This window comes from Trachurus trachurus (assembly GCF_905171665.1).
Source record: "Trachurus trachurus genome assembly, chromosome: 24".
NCBI classification, from domain to species: domain Eukaryota; kingdom Metazoa; phylum Chordata; class Actinopteri; order Carangiformes; family Carangidae; genus Trachurus; species Trachurus trachurus.
The window spans coordinates 13,166,250-13,189,761 of NC_139910.1; the positions used below are offsets into that span (position 1 = coordinate 13,166,250).

General features: G+C 38.4%; 1 protein-coding gene across 1 annotated transcript; it reads left to right on the forward strand.

Annotated features, from left to right (window-relative positions):
• Positions 1–20,495: 20,495 nt before the first annotated feature.
• knstrn (kinetochore localized astrin (SPAG5) binding protein) lies at positions 20,496–22,774 on the forward strand (the record flags this gene model as incomplete). Its single annotated transcript, XM_084000251.1, has 9 exons — positions 20,496–20,554; positions 20,903–20,964; positions 21,067–21,181; positions 21,607–21,636; positions 21,725–21,824; positions 21,922–22,036; positions 22,123–22,184; positions 22,472–22,546; positions 22,646–22,774. Exons 2-9 carry the CDS (start codon positions 20,943–20,945, stop codon positions 22,772–22,774), a joined length of 648 nt encoding a protein of 215 aa, XP_083856377.1. The 5' UTR covers positions 20,496–20,554; positions 20,903–20,942.
• Between the last annotated feature and the right edge of the window lie 738 nt (positions 22,775–23,512).

Below are 23,512 nucleotides of genomic sequence, written 5' to 3' on the forward strand. Positions count from 1 at the left end.
CTTCCCCCGCGACGACAGCGCGGATAAAAACAAACGCTCTGACAGGCCGGAAGGGGCGGGGCTAGACTCGGCTTTGATTGACAGGAGCTTCCACCAGTGGGATGCATGGAGATTTTTTAAAGGTAGGGTTGGGGATGTTATTCTGGAGCTTTTTTTTTTTTTTTTTTTACTAATTTGCTTGAAGCGGAATATTTATGATAATATAAGTCTTAAATAGTTATATCTTCCGACGGCAATCATTATAGAGTGTTTGGTCTGAAACACGGGTCTGTCAGTCACTCTGCTCTGCTGTAAGCCGAGGAGAAAACTTTCCTTGTATCCTACAACCTTTATCCAATGAGGAGAGAGAACGGCATAAAGGGGCGGTCCTCTCTGTGTATGTGCAGCCAAGGGATGCGCGTGAATGTGGTGACGTAGGGACGAGGGCGGGGACTGCTAACTCCATCGGCTGACAAGAAGTTAGCCAAAACGACCGGATCGCTTACTTCTGCTTTAAAGGTGAACAGAAAAGAAAAATGAATTTGATTCCATTCTGGGTCATAAAATTAGTGTAATAATAACTCATCTATCAGACGATGTAGCCCAAACTTTGTGCAAAATTCTATTTTCGACTAAATCCGGGATGAAAGTGTGGTAGTTTTTTTTCCGCATTGGATAATGCAGGCACACAAATTATGCGTCACGCTGCTCACGATTCATTCATCAGCCACTGATATTGGATCCGTCATCCGTCAATCAAATGTCTGAGACACACACACACACACACGAGCTCGGTCTCGCCCCAAACATTGAATATCCCGCCCGCTCGATAATGACCAATCAAATTTGTTTTCTGACAGCTGGAATCCAGACACTTTTAATATTGCACATAAAGTGAATTGAAATATGCAAAATTCTAATTTATTCATCATTTTACAATACAAAAATAGCACATTATTTTATGGCATATACAGTACATAGGCAACATAATGTGTTACATTGTAGCAGCTGATCATCATTACCCAATCACTGTAAACGATATGTTATACAACCTCAAATGAGTTTCCTCTATCTGTATCTATATCTCTTGACTTAGAGGTATTTATGGTTCAAGCAGTCCTGTATATGCAACTCTGGATGGAGGTCAACAAGTCTTTTTCACAACAGCCATTTCAGTTCTACATGTCATGTAAAACTTTTTCAAGTATCTCAACAAACCATGAACTTGAACCTGAAAGTCAAGCAGCTACATGAAATTTATCCATTAACAATTTCATTATTTACACTGACATTGTTATACATCACCATGTACATGCTACAGTGTGTATTTGATCATTTTAAGGCAAAATTTGAAGAAGTCTAACTAACTTCTAGGACTAATTTCTTTAAAATGCAACAGAAATGTGTATTGATAGACAATTTGTAAATAAATTAGTCAAATAAAGCACTTTTTTACAGTTATTAATTTAGCCACATGGAAACACTATAGAGCTGTGCCATAAACAATATATTAGTTATATTTCAATTATGCTACTGACCATGATCCTGAGAGACTTTACCCCGCTACATTACTATCGGCGTAAGACTGAAGCAATTTCAAAGAATTGTAAAACATACACAAACAAGGAGTCATTAAATTAAATTAAATTTCTATTCATCATATCAATAAATAAATAATAAAACAACAACAGAGATATTTGCATCAAATGCAGGAACAATTGTCATCCCCATGTGGTCAAGTCGACTGAGGAAAAATACACTTACAGCAGCACCGAAGGGGAAACGGCATCTTCAACGTTGGCAAGACAGTTTTTAAAATGTGTGCATCGGACAGTTAGATAACTTCTTCGCCCAGAAAGCATCCTTCAATGTCTTTGTTGTGCCGCACGTAGATTACTATTGCTAACAATATTACGCTCATCACCACTCCTGTCACTGATCCCCCAATAATAGCTATGGAGAAAAAAGAATAAAATTTAGTTACAATTCACAGTGTATCACTTTGTTAATCCAACAAACATAAAACAAACTGTAAAGTACCTCCAACGACTCGCTCGTCCGACAAGCGGCTCTTGCCGTTTGCCAAAATAATATATCCTTCTTCTGAGTCTTTTTTAGGCCAGTGTGAAGAGTCAAGCATCCTGCTGTCGACAATGGTGGAATCCACATCGTTTTCACTTTCACCTGATGGGATAAACAATATAGTCTTTGTCAAGTGATCACGCATTATTAAAAAGGGATAGTTCACTCAAAATTGAAATTTCACTTATTATCTACTCACCCTCATGTTGACTAAGGGTTGGGAGAAGTTTCGGAGTCCTCCGTGCCTTCTCGGAGTTACAGGGGGCTCAGCGCAGCACTGCACTGCCATATGACGGTAACGAACGGAGCTCACTTTTCTTCGTCCAAAAAGACACACCAAAAAACATCCAAATACCTCCATAGTGCTCGTCTGTAATGTCCCTCTTGTATTGAAGCTCCAACATGAGAAATTGTTCTGAAAAAAATTAAATAAGCTTGTTTGTAGCAGAAGCTCCCAGTGTCTCAGTTCACTGCTTTGCCTGTGTCTGTGCAACTCTCGCGCGATTTTGCACTGACACCCAGTTCATGATTCCGGCAGAGCAACACTGGGAGCTTCCACTACAAACAAGCTTAAAACATAGACTTATTTAATTTTTTTCGGAACAATTTCTCATGTTGGGGCCTTAATACAAGAGGGACATTACAGACGAGCAGTATGGTGGTATTTGGATGTTTTTTGGTGTGTCTTTTTGGACGAAGAAAAGTGAGCCCCGTTCGCTACCGTCATATGGACATGCAGTTCTGCACGGAGCCCCGCTGTAACTCAGAGAAGGCACGGAGGACTCTGAAACTTCTCCCAGCCCTTAGTCGACATGAGGGTGAGTAGATAATGAGTGAAATTTCAATTTTGAGTGAACTATCCCTTTAAGATCTGTAAAGCAATTATTCTATTGTCAATGAAAGTGGTAGCGAGCATTACCTAGATCTGACCCGTCCCCTGATCCAGAACCAGAACCGTCCAGGTAGAGCGCTGATCCCTCTTCAGGAGCAGCAGAAATCTGATTTCATGGAGAAAAAGAATGAGGATATTCAACATTCAGAAAAGCTGCTCATTCCTTCACTATCGTTTTGTAAACAAAAAAAGTTATGAAGGTACTCTCCTTGTTAGGGCAATAAAAGAAATGAATCATGTCCAAGATACAAAGTCCCATTGAAGCAACACAATCCCTAAAAGCACACTGTGGTTTACCAACCCATAATGACACAAGGGATGACAGTTTTATCACCAATAAAGAGTCATGGGCAAGATATAACTCAAATAAAAGAATGATAATGTTGTCTCACCAGTTCTGCAAACCAGGAAGCACATCAGGACACATGATATTTTGTTAACACTCAAAACATGAAGAATCAATATTCTATTATTTACTGTGCATTTACTAAAATATAGGATTCTGCGTCATTTCATTTAACAGTTCTCAAACTGTTCTTGATATTCACTAGTTTAACTCATTGACAGGGGCTGAAATTGCCAGTGTCCGTTGCAAAAAACATGCATGGCTTCAAGCTGTTGTTGTTCATTGAGGAAACAACATACGTAGGTGTTTTACAGCCTGGTGTAAAGGTGAAGTGCCAAGGAGGAATAAAAAGTTTCTTTGTGCATCACATTTGCCCTCAGGTGACCTGCTTCCCGGATCAGGGGATATTATTGTGTGGCTCCCAGCTGTAGACGTGCACATTAATGATGTTTACCAATTACCATTAGACATTTTATGAAGCAGCGATAATGGATGATTAAAAAGAAGCAGTAAACCCAGTGTTTAACTTGTAATTGTTGATAATCAACCACATCATTAGTAAGTTGTTGGTTTAACAGGTGCAGCAACAAAGTGTTGTCAGACTGGCACAGTCACTTCAAAGACCTTCATCAAGGTTGTTAAATCCATTAGTGTATGTATATTAACAGAAAATTAATTTCCAGCAATTTTTGATTATCTGTGAAGCAGATTATAAACTATCTGTGATTTGCAGAAAAAAACCAACAACAATGTGAAGAGGTCGTCTTGAGCTCTGAGAAACTATTTTTTTTAACAAACTAAACTAAATGATGGATGGTTTAAAAGAAATCTGCACTACTACAACTGTAAACATATTTTACAATACATATTTAACAGTTTTATTGCACGATTTTTAATGCAATCAATTTATGATGCAGAATTTTACAGATCACTCAGAGCATATTGTATTTTTTTTTAATCTAACTATTTTGTCAGCAACATTCTTTGTACTTTGTAGATTATTATTTCACACACAATAACAACAATTGTCAAACTACAAATCTTTACTTGTTATGGAGTACTTTAATTTATATACTTCCCCTATGTGATAATGCAAGTAAACCTTTTATAAAAAGAAAATAATAGGTTTCTGCCCCAGTGTTATTTCTACTAAAAGCCCCAAAAGGAGAAGGAGTACAAGGTGTTCAATCCACAAAATATAGGAAGTGGTGCTCTTTACTCTGATTGTCTTTGCTACTATGATAACTTCATCTCTCAGTGATCAATAGCTATTGTTTTTTATCTGAAAAACTGAACTCTTCAGGCTGCAAAAAAATAATTTTGTTACAACCACTGATAGGGGAGAGTGGGGTCAAGTGTAACGGAGGGTCAAATGTAACACCTCATTTTCACCCAGTCAGAAACGAGCTAGAGTCATGATATTCATTCTGCACATGCTCACTATGGTCCTCTGCCTACCTGGAAGAAATCAGCCAATTTTCTCATCCCCATCAGGTTTTATCAGGAAAATACTGTTTTTGGGGTATGAAAGTAATTTTTCAAAATCGCTGTAAATTTTAACTGGTGTCCTGAGTTCTTCAGGCAATGAACCTCAAGTTATATCATTTTGATGCCTGATGTCTTAGCTAACAGCCTAAATGAGTGCCATCTGATTCATTGCCTTCTACTAGCTAGCACATTGGGGTTTATGCTAGCTGACAAGGGTGGGGTCAAGTGTAACACCTTGACAACCCTGTTTTCAGCAATGACAATTTGTGTCACAATGCAGTTTTTACTTGTTTTTAATTAAACAAACCTACTCAGTGTTTTAGTACATACTTATGGAATAGCTAGCAGAGGTTTAGGCTACCCCGTGGGCTTCACTGCTAACGTTAGCTAGAATTCATTGCTAGCTTTCGAACTCACTAGCTAGAATTCATTACACCGTTATATTATCAAATTTACATGAGCTAATATGATTACTTAAGATAAGAAAATGTTTTAAATTAATACTTTATGTAATAAAACTTTAGTTATTTTCTTATTTGTGGTTGTTTTGTAGTGTGTTACACATGACCCTCCATGGTGTTACACTTGACCCCACCCTGCGGCTCAACAGTAACATTTGACTTCTCTGAAATAAATCAACATTGTACTCTTTGTGTAATATATGGGGCTGAATAAATTTATGAGACAGTAGTAGACTTGTGTAACTACAACATAGCAAAAAATGACTTATCTAGTTGAATCAGTCCCGGAGAAATTTAGAAAATAGTCAAAAGTGTTACACTTGACCCCACTCTCCCCTAAGTCTCTAATGAGTCTATGAAATAAATAAAATAGACACGAGCAAGCAATGAGCAAACTTGACACTTCTGATTACCTTCTTTTAAGGTAGCCTACCTGCGACTAAAACTTAATAAAGATTCAATTTTCACACATAACTCAGGTCTCAATAATTGATAAGCCCACATATTGATAGATCGAAACCCGCTTCGTTCAGTGACTCACAGATAAACCTCGGCTCGCTTGAGGAAGTGATGAAGGTGCGGTACTGACGCAAACACCTTGTACAGTATGTAGGTTATACAATATGTGTCTATATGTGTCTAACCAGCATTTAAATGACTTACCAACATGTTAACTGGATGTGTTAGTCCGAGCGTCAACAGTAAACACGTCGTCAGTGGTATCCTCATGTTTCAGGTGAAGTGTTCACACCGCGTCCTTCTCGACTCATAACCAAACTCTGCTCAGGTGTTTTCATTGAACCTCGAGCCCCGGCAGAGTCGTCAAGGCCCCGCCCATTAATACAAACACACACAGGGTGGTGGCGACCTGCCTACCTGGTGAGTAATAGCCTACAGGTGACAGGCGAGGAGGATCTTTATTGGAGATGCTGGTGTAAAAAAATAAATTAATAAAAAGAAATTAGCGCACGCTCAGGTGCCACGTGTGATCCAGCAAAGGTGTGACTGACTGAAGATTGTGTTTGTCATGAGCTGCTGCAAAGACAGACTCAAAAACTCGTGTGTCCCCCTGGCGATAAGACTGCACAACACTGCCCAGCTACGGCATGGGAAAAAACAACAAGGTTTTGCACATATTGCACAGTTCTTTCTGCCATTGCACAGTTGATCCCTTCTTCTATTTATTCAAATTTTAGTATTTTATCTAATAAAAAAGGCTACTGATGTACATACTTTTTTTTTTAAATGTATATTGTGTGTATATTTTTTCTTACATCTGTTTTTATTTTGCTCTATCTTTTAACGATAAATTAAAGCAGAAGTAAGCGGAATATTTGTGTTAATATAAGTCTTAAATAGTTATATCTTCCGACAGCAATCACTTATATAGAGTGTTTGGTCTGAAACACGGGTCTATCAGTCACTCTGCTCTGCTGTAAGCCGAGGAGAAAACTTTCCTTGTATCCTACAACCTTTATCCAATGAGGAGAGAGAACGGCATAAAGGGGCGGTCCTCTCTGTGTGTGCAGCCAAGGGATGCGCGTGAATGTGGCGACGTAGGGACGAGGGCGGGGACTGCTAACTCCATCTGCTGACAAGAAGTTAGCCAAAACGACCAGATCTCTTACTTCTGCTTTAATATTTTTATTTTGTGGTGCAGAAAAAGTAATACAACATGACAAAAAAGAATAGTAAACATATTTTTTTAATGGGGTCCTTCGTACAAAATTTTTTACATGTCTTGTTTTCTAATGACTGACATACAAAGTTTTTCTTAAGAATTAGAGAAAGAGATTAAAGAAGCTGATTTACAACGAAGAAAATAAGGTGAAATGTATTTACATATGTTCAGTTTTGCACAGAGATACAATAATGTGCCAGACAAACAACCTTCTGCATGCATACGTACTGTATATTTGCACACATGCACCTGCAAGGACGAGACACAGTGAAGTCAGTGCATGTTCACCATGTGGAGGTGACGGCACAGGACAAAGGAATTTAAGACAACTGTGTTTCATATTCCAAATGGTCATTATCACTTAGCCAAAACCCTAAAGCCTCTGTGACACATAAAGTAAACCAATTTATCAATTATCAACTTGATAATATTGCTAAAACAGCACGTAATACCAGAACTAGACAAAACTGATGTGACTTGGTCTGACTACTGTATATATCTTGTCCTTTTTGACATTTTGTTGTGAAATGTGAATCATTACTGGGCACAATTACATCACAAGAGAAAACACACAAACAAAAACAGCCAGTTGACAGAATTGCAAATCTTTTGTTTTTGACATTTCTATTTCACAGCAAGGTTTGATCCGAAAAAAGTGAAATGAAAATTTGATATGGGATGTATTCCTGGTTTCAACGCAGCAGATTGTCATGAATCTTTTTGACAATCTTCGTCAAGAGGTTCTTTGACGGACTGAACGACGCCACGATCTCTTCGATCTGTTTGATCCTGCAAATCCAACAAAAGATCAAATGTTATTCTGAGTTCTTTTGTTCTTCTTAAAAACAGTGTGGTGTAGCTCTAACAGTTTATCACCACACTGCTTTCAGTAAATGTTATAAATAAATAAATTAGATGTACCTCCAGGATATCAACAGTAAAAAATGAACCTATATGATAAAATGTCCTACATTTGTTATTATTAACATCTGGGTTGTACTTACTCAGAGCTTCCGATGAAGTTTTTAAAGCTCTCTACTTGTAGGACACAGACGTGGTTGATCAGACCGACAGAGAAAACCACCTCAAACTTGGCACATTTCCTGAGACTGCAGAAGACAATGTGCACTCTGCAGGAAGACAACAAGATATTACACAATCATTGAGCAAACATGTGAACATTAGTTACTTAATTTAATTTAAGCCTGAATATCGTGGTGCTTCAAATCAAAATGGGTCTGATATTATCATGGATTCAAATCCTGACTGTTCATTTCAAACAGTGCATTAGATATTGCTGACAGGTAAGTTATCTTTGAAGAGGAAAAAGTCTTACTGAGTGTCGACACAGCTGATGTTCAGGATGTCCAGCCGTAGACCTCCCCACATTTTCAGCAGGCGCAGCTCTTCTCCCAGCAGACGACAGCGACTCACCACCAGGCCGACGTCGTGGAGCAGCTGCACACAACAGCAGACAAAAGCCATCAGAGGAAAGATCGGTCTGATTTAACTGTTCAGTCAGTATGTTTACATGCACAGCTTGATCGAGCTATGCTCAAAATTTGATTTTGGCGTCTAATGAGACTTCTATCCTTGTCCCAGTTTACATGCAACTGAGAAAATCGAATAACAGATGGGAACGTGTCAGATTCTCAGATTAAGCCGTACATGCCGGAGAAAGTCGAATTCCAATCGCATTATCTGGGTGTCTTAATCGGAGTTGGAGAACTCTGATATTAGTCGGACTAATGCGTTTACATGCACTCAGTTGTCCAGTTATAGTCAGATTAAGGCAATAATTTGATTTTCTCAAGTGTCATGTAAATGTACTGAGCGTTATTTCCACCACGGCAACAGCATAGTAACACTGATGAAAATGGCCAAAATCTGTTTTAATCAATAAAGCACAACATACAAATGAACATTAACAGATTTAATAAACCTGACCATATATTTAAAATGTGACTGAATATAATAATAGCTGTTCCTGTGTTTCTGCATACCTTTGGGACATGTCTACTCGTTGGATACTTCTCCACCCACGACGTTTCACTCTCAATGTACTGAGAGAGCAGTTTGTGAACGAGGCGGGCATGGCACTGCGACTTCTCATCTAGAGGGAAAACAAAGTAATTTTGGAAAATTAAAGAAATATAAATAGGATGTAGAAGGGAGAGAGGTTACTCATATGTGAACTCATGCCATATTTTTTCTCACCATCCATTTGGAGTTTGAAGTTTATGCGAGACATTTTCCTCTCAGACTGATCATCAGCACCTTTTCCTTTGAAGGCAGTAAAAAAAAAAAAGAGAGAGAAAAGAATTGTTTGGGTGGTAATCAATACTTTGTGTCCTGACATGAGTGGCTAAAAGTGCAACATGGTTAAAATGATTTTCTTTTACCTGTTTAAATGTCTGAACTTCTTATATAATGACATAATGTCAATAATGAAAAACTATTCACCTTTGCATTTTTCATACACCAACTGTAGATGCATGGTGTCATGGAGAAAGGAGTAGACTGTGCAGTTGTCGTCCTTCTCTACAAACTTCCATTCGTTAAGCCTTGGGTAAAAAACAAACAAAAAGGTATTGACATGAATTTATTTGTGTGCAAATTATAGAGCCAAAAAAAAAAAAAGGAGAAAAGAGCGGAATAACCTAAGAGGACCATTAAGGAGGAGGAATAGAAAAGAATAAAAGCAAACACAAGGATGAAAATAAGATTTTCATAATGTTTGTATTTTAAACCTACATATGCAGTATGGCGACATGGCTCTCGAGGTTCCTTGTTTCAGCTTTCACCTTCTCGAGTTTATTCAAATTCTGCTTGCACTGCAATTCAGATATTTGCCTGTCGCAGGAACAAAGAGGAGAAGCATCAGAAACAATCTACATTCATATCCGATGTTACATGAAAAATATCCTGATCAATATTCTCAACTCACCTTTCGCTGTCAGCTAAGGCTTCAGTGACTTTATTCATTTCTGTTGAACAACACACAAACAAAAAAAAAAACCTCAATCACTGATCCAAGATGGCATAAAATAAGTTATAAAAAATTAAATAATCAACTGAATTTACCTTCTTGGCGTGATTTGCCATTTTCTTCAACTGCAGCAAGTTCTACAGGGAGAGAAAAACCGATAACAGATAAATAATTGTCATAACCAGATAACCGTGTTTATTTTTCCCCACAGTAGCTATACCTGCTTCTAATTCAGAAATGCAGTCATCCAGGCTTTTTATCATTTCATCTGCTTGCTCGATTTTTCCTCTCAACTTCTGTTGCTCCCCCTGAAAGAGATTAAAAATTACAATTACCCTCGATAGTTACAACAATCTCAGAAATGTTTTCATTAAATATCTCAGTGATGACTCTTACCAGATTAGCCTGCACAATATTTGAGTACAGATCCTCCTTCATTTCGTGAGACTGAGCTTTGCTCGTCTTTCTGAAGAAATTGTTTCTCTCTTTTAGTTTTGCACCAAAAGATTTGAGCTGTGGATTCAAACAGGCAATGAGGGTAAAAATAAGATTATAGCCATTATACAGCAAATGAGGGTTTATCTAAAGGAATCAGAAAAAAAAATACCTTGTAGTCATCACAGTAACAATCAGGAAAACACATTTTAGTAAAAATAACCTAATAATACCTCTTTCTCTGAAGAATTTCTCATCTCTTCCCACAAAGGTCCATTAACAATCTTCAGGGGTTTGTCAAGGTCACGCATTCGCACCTTCAATCTGTGGATTAAACAGGCCTGTTTTAAAGCTTCAGTTGTTTAAACAGTTTCCAGAGATAACTTAAAATGTTATTTTGACCTTCTGAACTGGTATAGCCCATCTATGCCATGCCCAGGTCTATTCAGTGATTTCTGGTGATGCATACATACCCTTCCACCTTTTCTGTGAGGTTCAGGACGTCTGTCTCGTACACCATCTGTTTAGGGCGGCTGATGTGCCTGTCCTTTAATAAATCCATCGGAGTGAGATCTGTGTCTGACAGAAGCTGCAAACACAAAATAAAATCTCACATCACGACATTTAGTTTTTTAAATGAAAAAGAAATTTCTAAAATGAATACAGGTGAACCCACTCTGCCAGGAAGGACACTTTGCCGAGGATTATGGATGACAAAGTCTATGTTGAAGAGTTTAAAGAACTCCAACACTGTAATGGTGCCATCATCCATTTTCTGTAATCAAAACAGTGAAGAGAATGAAATAACTGGCATTAAGAGCTTAGACCTTCAGTGACAGTTTTGTAAAATATGCAAGAAAAATACCTTTTGCACATCACTTGCGTAGTCTTCGAGCTGGGATTCAAACAAGCTGTGTTTCAAAGCTGTAAAATAAGGAAATGTATTTCTTAAGCATAAACCACACAAATAAGTCTATCAATGGAAGTATGATCAGCATAGGATAGGAGAGATGAGGATTTTCATCCACATGAGAACATAATAAGCACTTACTTGATTCAAATGTAGCTTCACACCTGATGCTGGCCGTGTGACTGCTGCTGGAGTAATCAGTAGTGTATACGGTCGTGTTAGGAGCTGTGCTCATGTTCCCATCACACTCTGCTAAATGAGACTGTAATTCCTAGCAAAATAAAACATACAAAACATAGGGGGAAAAAAAAACTTATGAGAATGTCTTAAACAAAAAAAGCTGCATATAAATGTTATGTAATATGGTGCAGATTCACCAATAAAATGAACAAAAAACCTTAAACACTGACCTGATTAATTTGACTTACCATTTCACCATAATCAGTGGCCCTCTCAGTGGATCTTTTCATTGTCTTCTCATCCTCCATATTGTTCTCATCACTCTCCAAAGGTCTCTTTTTTCCATGGACAGCACTAATGACGTCCTTTTCAAAAACACGATGCTCTAAAACCTCATTCATGTCTGACTCCAGGGAATGATTCTCTTTTTCCGTGACTTTCTGTGGACTCCTTGTGTCCAACGTTTCAGACATATCTTCATAACTTCCGAGCTCCTCATCGTAAAGGTCGCTCACATCATGGTCAAAGTTACTCATCTGATCAGTAATGCTGACAGTTATCGTCTTTGTGTGCTCTCCTGCCGAACTCCTCTTCTTCGGATCATCAGGTTTGCTTCTTTGTGGGAGTTTCGGTTTAAAACCTCCTACTGAGAGTCTTGACATGAGTTGTTTAGTCTTCAAGTTGAAAGGAGTAGTAGTAATAGCATAAGAGGCCTCTTCCTCTTGTGTGAGACACTGAGCTTGTGTATTATCTTGACTATTTACCAAACCCACTGCAGGTTCAGGCTCCTCTACAGACAGGGATTTGGCTTCTTCTTTCGGGTTTTTGTCCAAGTCGTCATTCGGCTGAGCCAAAGGTGCTATACAGCTTTCTATGGCCACAGTATCTGGAGCTGCATTGATCATGTGGCTCAACCGCCTTACTTTCGACTGGATGTCAGCTAAACTTATTCGTCTAGATTTCCGTGAATGCAACAAATCAGGATCTTGGTAAATAGCACTGGGAGGACTTTCCATCTTCTGAGGTTCGGGTTCTCTCCAGGTTGCAATTTCATTTGAGTCAGAAGAATCTGGATAGTTTGTGATTTCCAGACCATTAGGGCTGGATGAACCCAGTGCTTCATTGCTCAGTTGAGAAGTTGGCTCTGTCTGCTTCAAACGGTCAGACTTGGTGTAGGCATCTTGCGTTGAAGAAAGACATCGAGGAACTTCTTCTGTGCTGGTTTGCTCCAAAATGTGGTCTGTTTGAGCTTCAGTCATATCCATGCTTACATTGTTTTCTGCACAGTCAGTCATGGCGTCATATTGGGGCTTCTCTGTGGTGTCTGGAACAAAAGCTGGAGCTACTTTTTCAGTATATGTATCAGGCTTCTGCATTTGGAGCTGGTCAAGGTAGCTCTTCTCATTGACACTTTCTGTAGGGTATGTTGCTGCTGGAGTTATTGTTTTGGTGACCACAGGAGTGCTCCATGGGTCGCTCATCTTGGACTGGGAGTGTTTCCATCCTGGATCATGGTTGGGTACCGACAAGGATCTGTTTCTTTCTAAATCTGCACTTCTGTGAGTGGACAATATGTTTGACTCACGGCATGGAAGAGCTGAATCTGCTTCCGAATTGCTGGCAATATTTACAGTGAGACATTGGGTCATATCCATGACCCCATCATTTGAATTGAACCTTGTCGTTTTCTCACCACAAGCAGGTATGAAGTCCACATTTTGGTGAGGATGTGGTCCCAAATGACTTGCGATGTTAACAGAGCGCCTCCGTCTCATATCCTTGGCTGCTTCATTTGTACTGACCATTGCTTTCTTCTTCTTCTCAACACAAGTAGGAAACAAGTCCAAATTTTGTTGCAACTCAGGTCCCAAGTTACTCGCAATGTTTACAGTGTGACTCCGCGTCACATCCATAGCTGCATCATTTGCAGAAAACTTCACCGTTTTTTCTCCATATGTAGGTAGAGGGTCAATGTTTTGGTGTGATGGCAGGTCAGAGACTGAGGCAATGTTCACAGTGTGACTCCGTGTCACATCCATAGCTGCATCATTCGCATTGAACCTCATGGTTTTCTCACCACATGTAGGTAGAGGGTTGGCAATTTGATATGATTTCAGCTCAGAGACTGAGGCAATGTTTACAGTGTGACTCCGTGTCACATCCATAGCTGCATCATTCGCATTGAACCTCAGTGTTTTCTCACCACATGTAGGTAGAGGGTCGGCATTTCGGTGCGATTTCGGCTCAGCGATGGAAGTAATATTTACAGTGTGACTCCGTGTCACATCCATAGCTGCATCATTTGCATTGAACCTAAGTGTTTTCTCACCACATGTAGGTAGAGGGTCGGCATTTTGGAACGATTTCATTTCAGAGATGGAAGCAATGTTTACAGTGTGACTCCGTGTCACATCCATAGCTGCATCATTCGCATTGAACCTCAGTGTTTTCTCACCACATGTAGGTAGAGGGTCGGCATTTCGGTGCGATTTCATCTCAGAGATGGAAGCAATGTTTACAGTGTGACTCCGTGTCACATCCATAGCTGCATCGTTTGCAGAGAACCTCACTGTTTTCTCACCACAGGTAGGTAAAAAGTCCAGATTGTGATGTGCTTGCAGTCCCAAATGACTTGCAATGTTTACAGTGTGACTTCGTGTCACATCCATACAGGCATTATCTGCAGTAAACCTCACTGTCTTCTCTCCACCTGCAGGTAAGGTGGAGTCCAAAGTTGGGTGTGTCGGTGGTACGAAATGAGTGGCAATGCTGACTGTGTGACTCTGTGTCACATCCATAGCTGCATTCTCTGCAGAGAACCTCACTGTTTTCTCTCTGCATTCATCTTCAGCATCAAAATTGACCTGAAGGAGAAAATTGTGAAAAAAAAAAAAAAAAATTCACTACTCCAGCGCCACAAAAAGACAAAACATCCAACATGCATACGTGCAATCTTTTCAATGTACCACAACAGGGAATACGGCTATTGGGATTTATGACTAATTATGGATTTTTGGAAGTAAAATAACAAATAAGATGAAAATATAACAGACATATTATCATCTCATGAAATTGTTAGACTTTTGTTAAGCCAACAAATAGTCTTGCAAGAATAAATACTCTTTACAACTATCAAAATATTAAAACTCACCTTATGTCTTTGCATCTTTGTCTGTAAAGACGTCTTCATACCTAAGTGTGGACATGAAAATTTCAGTTCAACTCTGAAACCGGATCAATTTCAGCTTTATCAAAATAAAACATCATTAAACACATTAAAGATTAACTTAAAAAGTCACCTAATTGTAATTCACATTCTCAAAACAATAACAGTTCAAAAGTAACATTTATGGTCTTACTCTCATGAATGTCCCAAAAGTTTGGCTCATTTATAACTTCCTAGTTTTTTGTCAACAGCTCAGCTGAGTCAAAATGATCTAGAAGGTTTGTTGTCTCCATACCTTTACAATGAGTTGATCCGAGTACTTCAGTGCTCTGCAGTTGTGAAGTCATCTCTGGTTTCTTCAGGTCACCATGTTGGTAGTTCATGTCTTGCGAGGGAAGGTGCAACTGAAGGTAATCTGTATCTGACATTTCTAAAATCTTGCCTGTTTGAGCCTCAGTCATGTCCATGCTTACGTCATCTTCAGGACACATTTGGGCCCAACCTGATAAGTCGCTAATGTTCAAGGATGATGCAGCCTTCGGTGTCATGCTTGCAATCTCAGGATCGACTCTAAGGTCACTCAGGTTACTGTCTATTTTTACAGTGAGACACTCAGTCATATCCATAGCTGCATCGTTTGCATTGAATCTCATTGTTTTCTCTTTGTAGGGTGAAAAGCCCAAATTTTGGTGCAACTGCAGTTTGACATCCGTGGCAATGTTGACGGTGTGACTTCGCGTCACATCCATACAGGCATCATCTGCAGAAAACCTCACTGTTTTCTCCCTGTAGTCATCTTCAGTGTCAAACTTGTCCTGTTGGTGAAGGGGGGAAAAAAAATCACTGAATGAATTTAAAACATTAATGATTATTCATTCTTATGTATTGATTTTTATTCCAAAGGCACAACATTTACTACCATATCCAAAAAGAAATAAAATGTAATCACTTTCCTCCTTTACTCATAAATTGATACAAGCCAAAGCTACAGATATAAGAATTTAACTTTACATTACATGTATTCAGTGCAAGTAGGTTGTATTACGATTCATAAATAAATATAAATAAATAAAACCTAATTTAAGTAAGTGAATAATAAGACAGCCCACCTGATGTCTTTGCACCTTTGGTTTTGAAGACAGCTTCACTGAGGTTTCCATACCTAAAATGAATGCAGAGAATTAAACAACCAGATTAGCCATTTTCAAAATAAAATACCAGTTCTAAAGTTCATACGTCATAATTTGCATTACCAACCACTGACATGTTTTGTGCAAATGTTATGGTTCTGTTTTTGGATTTCATGTTGGTTACTCTTACTCAAATAAACCAGTGGCTTTAAGGTTTCCATACCTATACGGTTAGATGATCCCAATGCTTCACTGCTCTTCTGTCCCGAAGTCATCTCTGCTTTCTTCAGACTTTCACTGTGGGGGTACATGTCTTGTGTGGGTAAAAGAAACTGAAAAGGATCATCTGTCACTCCTATGATGCGGCCTGTTTGAGTTTCAGTCATATCCATGCTGCTCATGTAATTTTCGGGACAGGCTGCACCTCCAAAAGATGATTCTCCAGAGCTCCTGCTTGTGTATAGTGATGGCTTATCTGTACTTCCATCGGCCCTTGGTGTTTTAAGCTGGGACAAGGAGCCATTTGTGTTGATAGCAGCTTTAAAGGATCCTGCAGTTGGTGGCACCATTTTTTCAGCCACAGTGTGGTCATTTGGTTTAGACAGACCTGAAAAGAAGCCTTTAGATCCAGTATCCAAACCACCAGCTGACTTTTGGCGAGGAGCTAATGGACCTTGGGCAATGTTAACAGTGTGACTCTGAGTCATGTCCATGAACTCATCATCCGTAGTGAACATAATCGTTTTCTCTCTGCATCCATCTCTTGCATCAGAGTTGACCTAAAGAAGAAAAGGCACTTTATTACCACATACTCACTAAACATGTGCATTAACTAAGCAAACAATTTTACATATTCTACTTGTTGATGTTTAAGTTTGAAAGTTTATTTTCAGATAGCAGGGTAAATTAACAATAAATCTCACCTTGTGATTTGGAAGAGAAACACGTAGAGAGGAATTCTTCATGGACGCCACATCTAAATATGGAAATTAAAACAGAACAGAATTAGATCTGCAAGAATCAGCTGATACATTAAAAAGAAAGAAATCTATTTTGAATATCTACATTCTTTTAGTAATCTAATCAGCAAAATACCAAATATTCATCAGCCTCAGTCTCAGTGTGAAGATTTGATTAATTTCTATGATGTACATAATAGTAAACTAATGAAATGGAGGTTTGGACAAATGTTTAAAGCCATAAACAGATGAGATATTATTGTAATATACGACTTATGAGAATTAAGCATGAGGCATTTCAAGTTCTTAAACAAAATATCAATTTACACATAGGGCATTATGTAATTATATCATCACTGAAGAAATCGCTGAGTATCAAAACAAGATACACTAGTACTGAAAGAATTAGTTCATTAATCAGTTATTTAATCAATGAAAACTTCAGTACCTTTCAGTTTAGAATATCCCGGCGTTTCACTGCTCTGTTGTTGTTTAGTCTTCATCATCTCAGTGGTTTGTGACACTCTTTTACCAGACTGGGCGTACATGCCTGGTGTGGGAAGAAAACACTGAAAAGGATCATCGTCACTGGTGAATCCCAGAATGCGGCCAGTTTGAGCTTCAGTCATATCCATGCTAACATCAGCTTCTGGACAGAGCACACTTCCATAAGACAACTCCCCGGTCCTCCTCGATGTGTTTAGTGACTTCTTCGTCGAAGCCAAAACTGAAGGTGGAACCTGATTCTCTTTGTCGTGGGCAAGAGAGCTGTTCGTCTCAATGGCAGTTAAAGAGGATGGACCACTGGGTTTAGAGAGACTTGCGAGGAAGTCCTCAAATCCTGGATCCATTTTAGGCACTGATGAGGATATGTTTCTCTTCTCGACACTTAAATCCACGTTCCTGCCAGTGGGTAGTGATACTGACATGTTTGTGACGTTGAAAGAACGACTTAAGGTCATATCCATAGATGCATCACCAGCAGTGAACATTACTGTTTTTTCTCTACGAGTGAGAAAAACATCATCGTTATGGAGAGAAATATCTGCAATATCCGCATCATTGGCAATGTTTATAGTGTGACTGTGGGTCATGTCCATGAAGGCTTCGTCCGTAGAAAACATCACTGTTTTCTCTGCAAAGTCTTCCCCAGTATCAAAGGTGACCTGGGGAGGTTAAGTTACCTTATATTAGTCAACAGTAACTAAATATCAGGTTTTACAGGAAATACTCTGATGTACACATTATAATAATATAGGAAATATTAACATGACAAAGAAATTAAACAAAAGAAAATAGCGAATAAAAAATTAAAAGCAACAATGCACAGTAAATTCAAGAATACCTTATCCTGTTCAGGAGTATGTAGAGGGGCGTTCAGAAGGGTCGCCATACCTAAATTTGGAGATTTGAGTTCAGTAATAGCAGGTAACAAGTTATATAAGCATTTAATAATTCATTTTAGGTAAAAAAAAAAAAAAGAATATCCTAACCCATGATCTGTTTTGTTCCATCTTCAGTAACTGCCACCTGGACCCTTGTATGATAAGACATTGATATTGTTGAGACAAATTTCAAAATATTATCCACAATACTCTCAAACTTGGAAGAATCAAATCAACTTACCTGTTCTGTGTGGTTGCAGCAGCTGCTCCTGCTACGAAGATAATAGGGCAAATATTACAAAGGAGCATACATAAAAAGGAGATGCATGTGTTTATATTATTACATTACATACCTGCTGTCATTAACTCTTGTAAAGGACTTCGGGCAGGAGAAGCATTTTTAACATCCCTGTAAAGTCAAATCAATTAATTAGGATGGAATAACAGTGTATTTGTATATGAAGGATTAAATTACTTTAGTTCAACTAGTGTCTCACTTTGAAAACAGAAGAACATCGTTGGCAGGTGCAAAACTGACTCTTCTTGAGTTCCTCTTTTCCGCAGGTTTGGCACATTCCACCTTAATTAAAGTATCAAAAATGTTATAAGCTTATAGATGATTACCAGGTATAATACTTAGGTCAAGCAATTTCATGTACCACATTTTCCTGTTGCTCTGGGTCAGGGAATCTGGCTGATTTCCGTGGTGCTTTTAAAATCTGGGGGAAAAAATGAACAATAATAATTCAAAATTATATAGTGGAAAGTATAAAAAGGTCTATATTGTTTGCCTAAGTCTCTTTAGTTCTGACCGAGGAAATGCGCCGCCTGGAGAATCCACCAGTCTCCCTGTAAAATAACATAACACACAATAAGCTCTGGTGTGACTACAGTCACATGTACTTTAAATGTCATGGCCTTTATGGACAGCTTTTTTTCAATAACATAATTTTGACTCACTCGTTCTTTGCAGGCTCCTGGGGCTCCATCTTCAACTGTTAAAGCAGGAAAACAAGACTTTAATAATGAATTTAAATTCAGTAAATCACAGGTTAAGCTGTATATCATTTAGGGCCAGACAATTAATCTCTATGTAACCGAGACTGCAATATGGTCAAGTGCATTCACATATTTCAGTACCTGCCCTCACAAAATGATGTTTTTTGCATATTGTGCAGCCCTATTATCATTGAAGCTAAGTTAGCAAGACATGGCCTTTTCAGTAATGTACAGTAAACTACACTGCTTAGGTTTTAGGCACATAAGATACCTTATCCATCAAAGCCCTCAGTCACAACCAGTACCATGAGTTAATCAGCTGATCAGTGCCAAAGTTAAAGAAGGGTTACAGTAAATTATGAATTTATTTATTTATGTTTGCTGCATGCTTAAATCATTGCAAAAACACTCACTGTCTTAACATAATCTCTTCACTTTTGCACAGTAACTTATTCAACATTTGCTGAAACAGCCATATCTGGAGCACCAAATTAATAGCAAAGAGTCACCTTATTGTCTGGGTCACTTGAAAAATATTGTTCTTTTTTCGTTATTGCATAAATTAAAATATGTCTATCATTCATTCTCTGATAATAAAGTAATTGTGCCTCTACGATATCAGGAAAACGTGAGACATTTACTAACAGTAACGTTAGTCATTATGCTTTTTGTTGAGACGTTAGGTGCATATGGTTTCAGATTCATCCTTGTCAACAAACGCTAACGACCCCACTGCAAAAACATACCTCCCTTAAAATCGTTAATGAGTCCATACCCGGTCCCCAATAAGAATAGAAAACTATTTAATATTACTCTCACCGCTGGCAAGAACAAAAACATCAATTTAAAGAGCGTTTTAGTTCAGGGTTAGTTAACTTAGCTAACACATTAGCTCTGAACAACACAAATACGCAACAGAACACCGAAGAAATAAAACAGAATAGATAACAGGACATACCTTGTATTTACGAACTAATCCCTCGAGTTTTACACGGGATACTGATTTGTTATTTACCGGCTGACTATTTTAAAACACGTTTCATTTCGCTTATTTTACTTGGGTCGATGTGTGTATGAGCCTGCACACTGAAGCGAGTTGACGTCAAGGAGCTGTCGATGCTAACGGCTACAGTTTGAATTTAGCCGCCTCCGCGCATGCGCATTAACGCAGCCCGACCGCTCGATGACGTCGCCGTCTTCGTTCTTTTTCGGTTTGTTTCGGCCTCGGTGACGAAGTAAAAATCTACAAAATAAAGTGCGTATAAAGTTAAATATATCGGTTCCAGAAGTGATAAATACACTCATTTGACGACCACGGGTGTAGTAGTAAATTGATGGGCTTTATTTGTACAGGAAATAACGTTACCAAACCGGAAGTGACCACAGAGGGCGGTACGTTTTTAAAATTGGTGTGGCTCATCAGACAGTGTTGACTGTTGTTGACAAATCTCACATTGAACGTATCCAGAAAGGTAAGGATTGATATGTTACGTGGCTATATCGCACATCGAATCGAAGCATGTTTAGGTTATGTTGAAGGCTTCGTTTGAACGTAAATTGCTAAAGTATCAGCTCTGGCTGAAGTGGGATATGTTAACGTAAACTTTTTGTATTCCTGCGATGAATCAATGAGAAAATCGCACAAAACTCCGTTCAAAATCAGTTTATTAGCAGCAAATAAACGGGGTTTAGCAACCCATGGCTGAAATATTGAATCTTTACAGTAAATATAAACAAAAATGAGCGTAAGTTAACTTGTGTTAGTAAAGATGTCCACGTTAGACCTACGTAGCTCTTAAGTCACTTACATTATTTTGCAGAAAAAGGTGGTCTATCATCTCTGGCATAACGAGAAGAAACATGTCATCAAAAATCCCTAGAGGTGAGCAGTAGGATTATTTGGTAAATCTTTTGCGTTTTGAATGTCAAAGCTGATGCCAGATGTTTCCCTGAACATAACTAATCTGCCTATCCACCTATCCAGGTGGGCAGTTATCTGCTGAACAGAAGAAAACTGGACTTACAGCAACATCTGCCACAGCAAGTGCTGCTCAAAAATCAGATGGCATCCTCAGACCTCAAAAAGAAAATGTTCAAAGGTAAGAAACAAGTTCTCACATATACAAATGACAAATATGGTTGCTCACTAATTGACCGAATGTAATGCCAATCTCTCTCACATAATGTGCTTTATACTCTTATTGGACATCGTGGCACTTAATTGGCTAGTAAACATGACCCATAGTGTTTATTTTTCTCAATATAACACAAAAATATTACAAAATTCAAGATGCGACGCACATCAAAGAGAAGAAAATAAATAAAAAGGTACATTAAGTGTGTGGATGCTCCATCCCATGCAGAGAAACTTGGTCTTACAAAGATCAGATCTTCACAACCTTCCTCTTTCTTCAATCTCTTTGTTCTTCAACCTAAATCATCAAAAACCTACATCTGATGTGTCAGGCTCCATGTCTTTACTTCACAGCTACAGATACAAAGTTTACATAATTTTGTCTTTCAGAAAAAATGTTGCACCTAAAGTTCACAAAGGGTAAGTCATACATTTGTATGCTGCATATCTAGACCAAGCAATGGACGTCAGTCTTGTTTTGACACCTTTATGTTGCACCATTTCATAGGGTCGCCACCAGGTACGGTCAACAGGCAGAGCTCAAGGAGCAAAATCAGCATTTGATGAGTGTCAATGAGGAGCTGCAGAAAAACCTGACAGAGACACAGGTACGGGAAGTGCTTGTCTTAATAAGTAGTTTGGCTTTTGGTAAAATACATGTCAATTATACAGCATGTATTTAAAAATTCCCTTGATCTGTTGCAGCAAAGGGTCGCTGAGTTGGAGCTGCAGTTCAGTGACATAGAGAAGGAGAATACAGAGGTACAGAAACAGCTGAAGGACTGCCATGTTCTCCTAGTCACAGCAAAAATAGACCCAGGTAAATAAATATCCATAGTTTCAAAAGGTGTTTTTTGTCAGTCCAATTCCAGTGGTGGCTTAACATGAAAACATTTTCATTCTCAGTTTTAGGAGAAAGGGTCGGAGAAGATGCGCAACAAAATGAAGATCAGAGAAAAGAAGCTATGGTACATATACTTTATTGAAGCAAACTTATGTGGTGTGATATATACTTTACCTACAGTCATGTTTTATTTGTTATATTCTTAACCACACTTAAAATTACATTTGTGTCCAAACCCCACAAAAAACTTAAAACTGGAATATATAAGTATAAATGGAAAAAAAATATATATATATAATATAAAATGATTCTAATGCACAATCCACTTATAAGTATTTGATACACACAGGCTTTTGGCTCTTATAGATAAAACCATCCAGTCAAAACATCTTTTCCTTGTCCCTATTTCAGAGTGTCTCTGCAGACCTGCTGAGTGAATTAAGGACATTTGGTGATACTGCGTCACAGCAACGTGCTCGGCTAGAGGTGAGCCAAAGTAAATTTCTGCTAAGTGTTGGAAATTATTTGAAGGGATGTTTTTGGAAGAGATTTTTTTCATTTTCCTCCTGTTTTACACACTTGCAGGAAATCCAAACAACAATGACAGACCTCACCAAAGCACGAGAGCACATGATGCAGGAAAGAGAGAACTTTTGTCTGGAGGCTGCTGAAATGGAAAAGGCTCTCAATGAAGCAGAGGCTCTCTTACTGTAAAAAAGTATTATCTCTCTGTTTAAAATGAGTATCTGCAAAGAAAATGAGTATATTAATGTGTATTTTAAGTGTGAATAAAAAAGAATAAAGGATTCTTATTTCCTAATGTTGCTCATCTGTCTTTGTAATTTAGCTTTACCTGTGTCTTGCTTGAAAGGAAACTTTATGATTCCCCACATTCATCCCATTCTTGACCTTTCTATACACAATTGTCAAATTAGTCAAATTTGATGGTCAAATATAAAAATCCCTCTAACATTACAAAACATGTCTAGCCATTACTCAAGAGTTCATGGTCTTGCACTGATTTCAAATATTTAACCCTTTAACATTTGACAACTTATAATAATATTGCATTAACAAAGGTTAAGTTCATGTAAATCATACAGCCTTCACTATTAAAGCCATTTCCCTTGATACTAATAATTATCCATAATTATGTCAGGAAACAAGCATGGCATTGCAAGCCTTATATTAAGATATTACACACGTTAGTGCTCTGCTGTTAATTCTTTGCACGTGTTTGTGGCCTGTTCTTCAAACCACACGTCAACTCTTCATCACTCAGCCTTCATCTCAGATTTTATTCCGGGTTGGTAGGTTGCTGTAGGGGTTATCAAAGATATCAAGACCTGTGTTGAGAGTGGTGGAGCTTGATTCGGTGCTGCCGGCCTTGACTGGGTACTGGGCTGCCTCCTTTGATTGGCTGGTGTAGTGGTAGTAGATGAACAGGAAGAA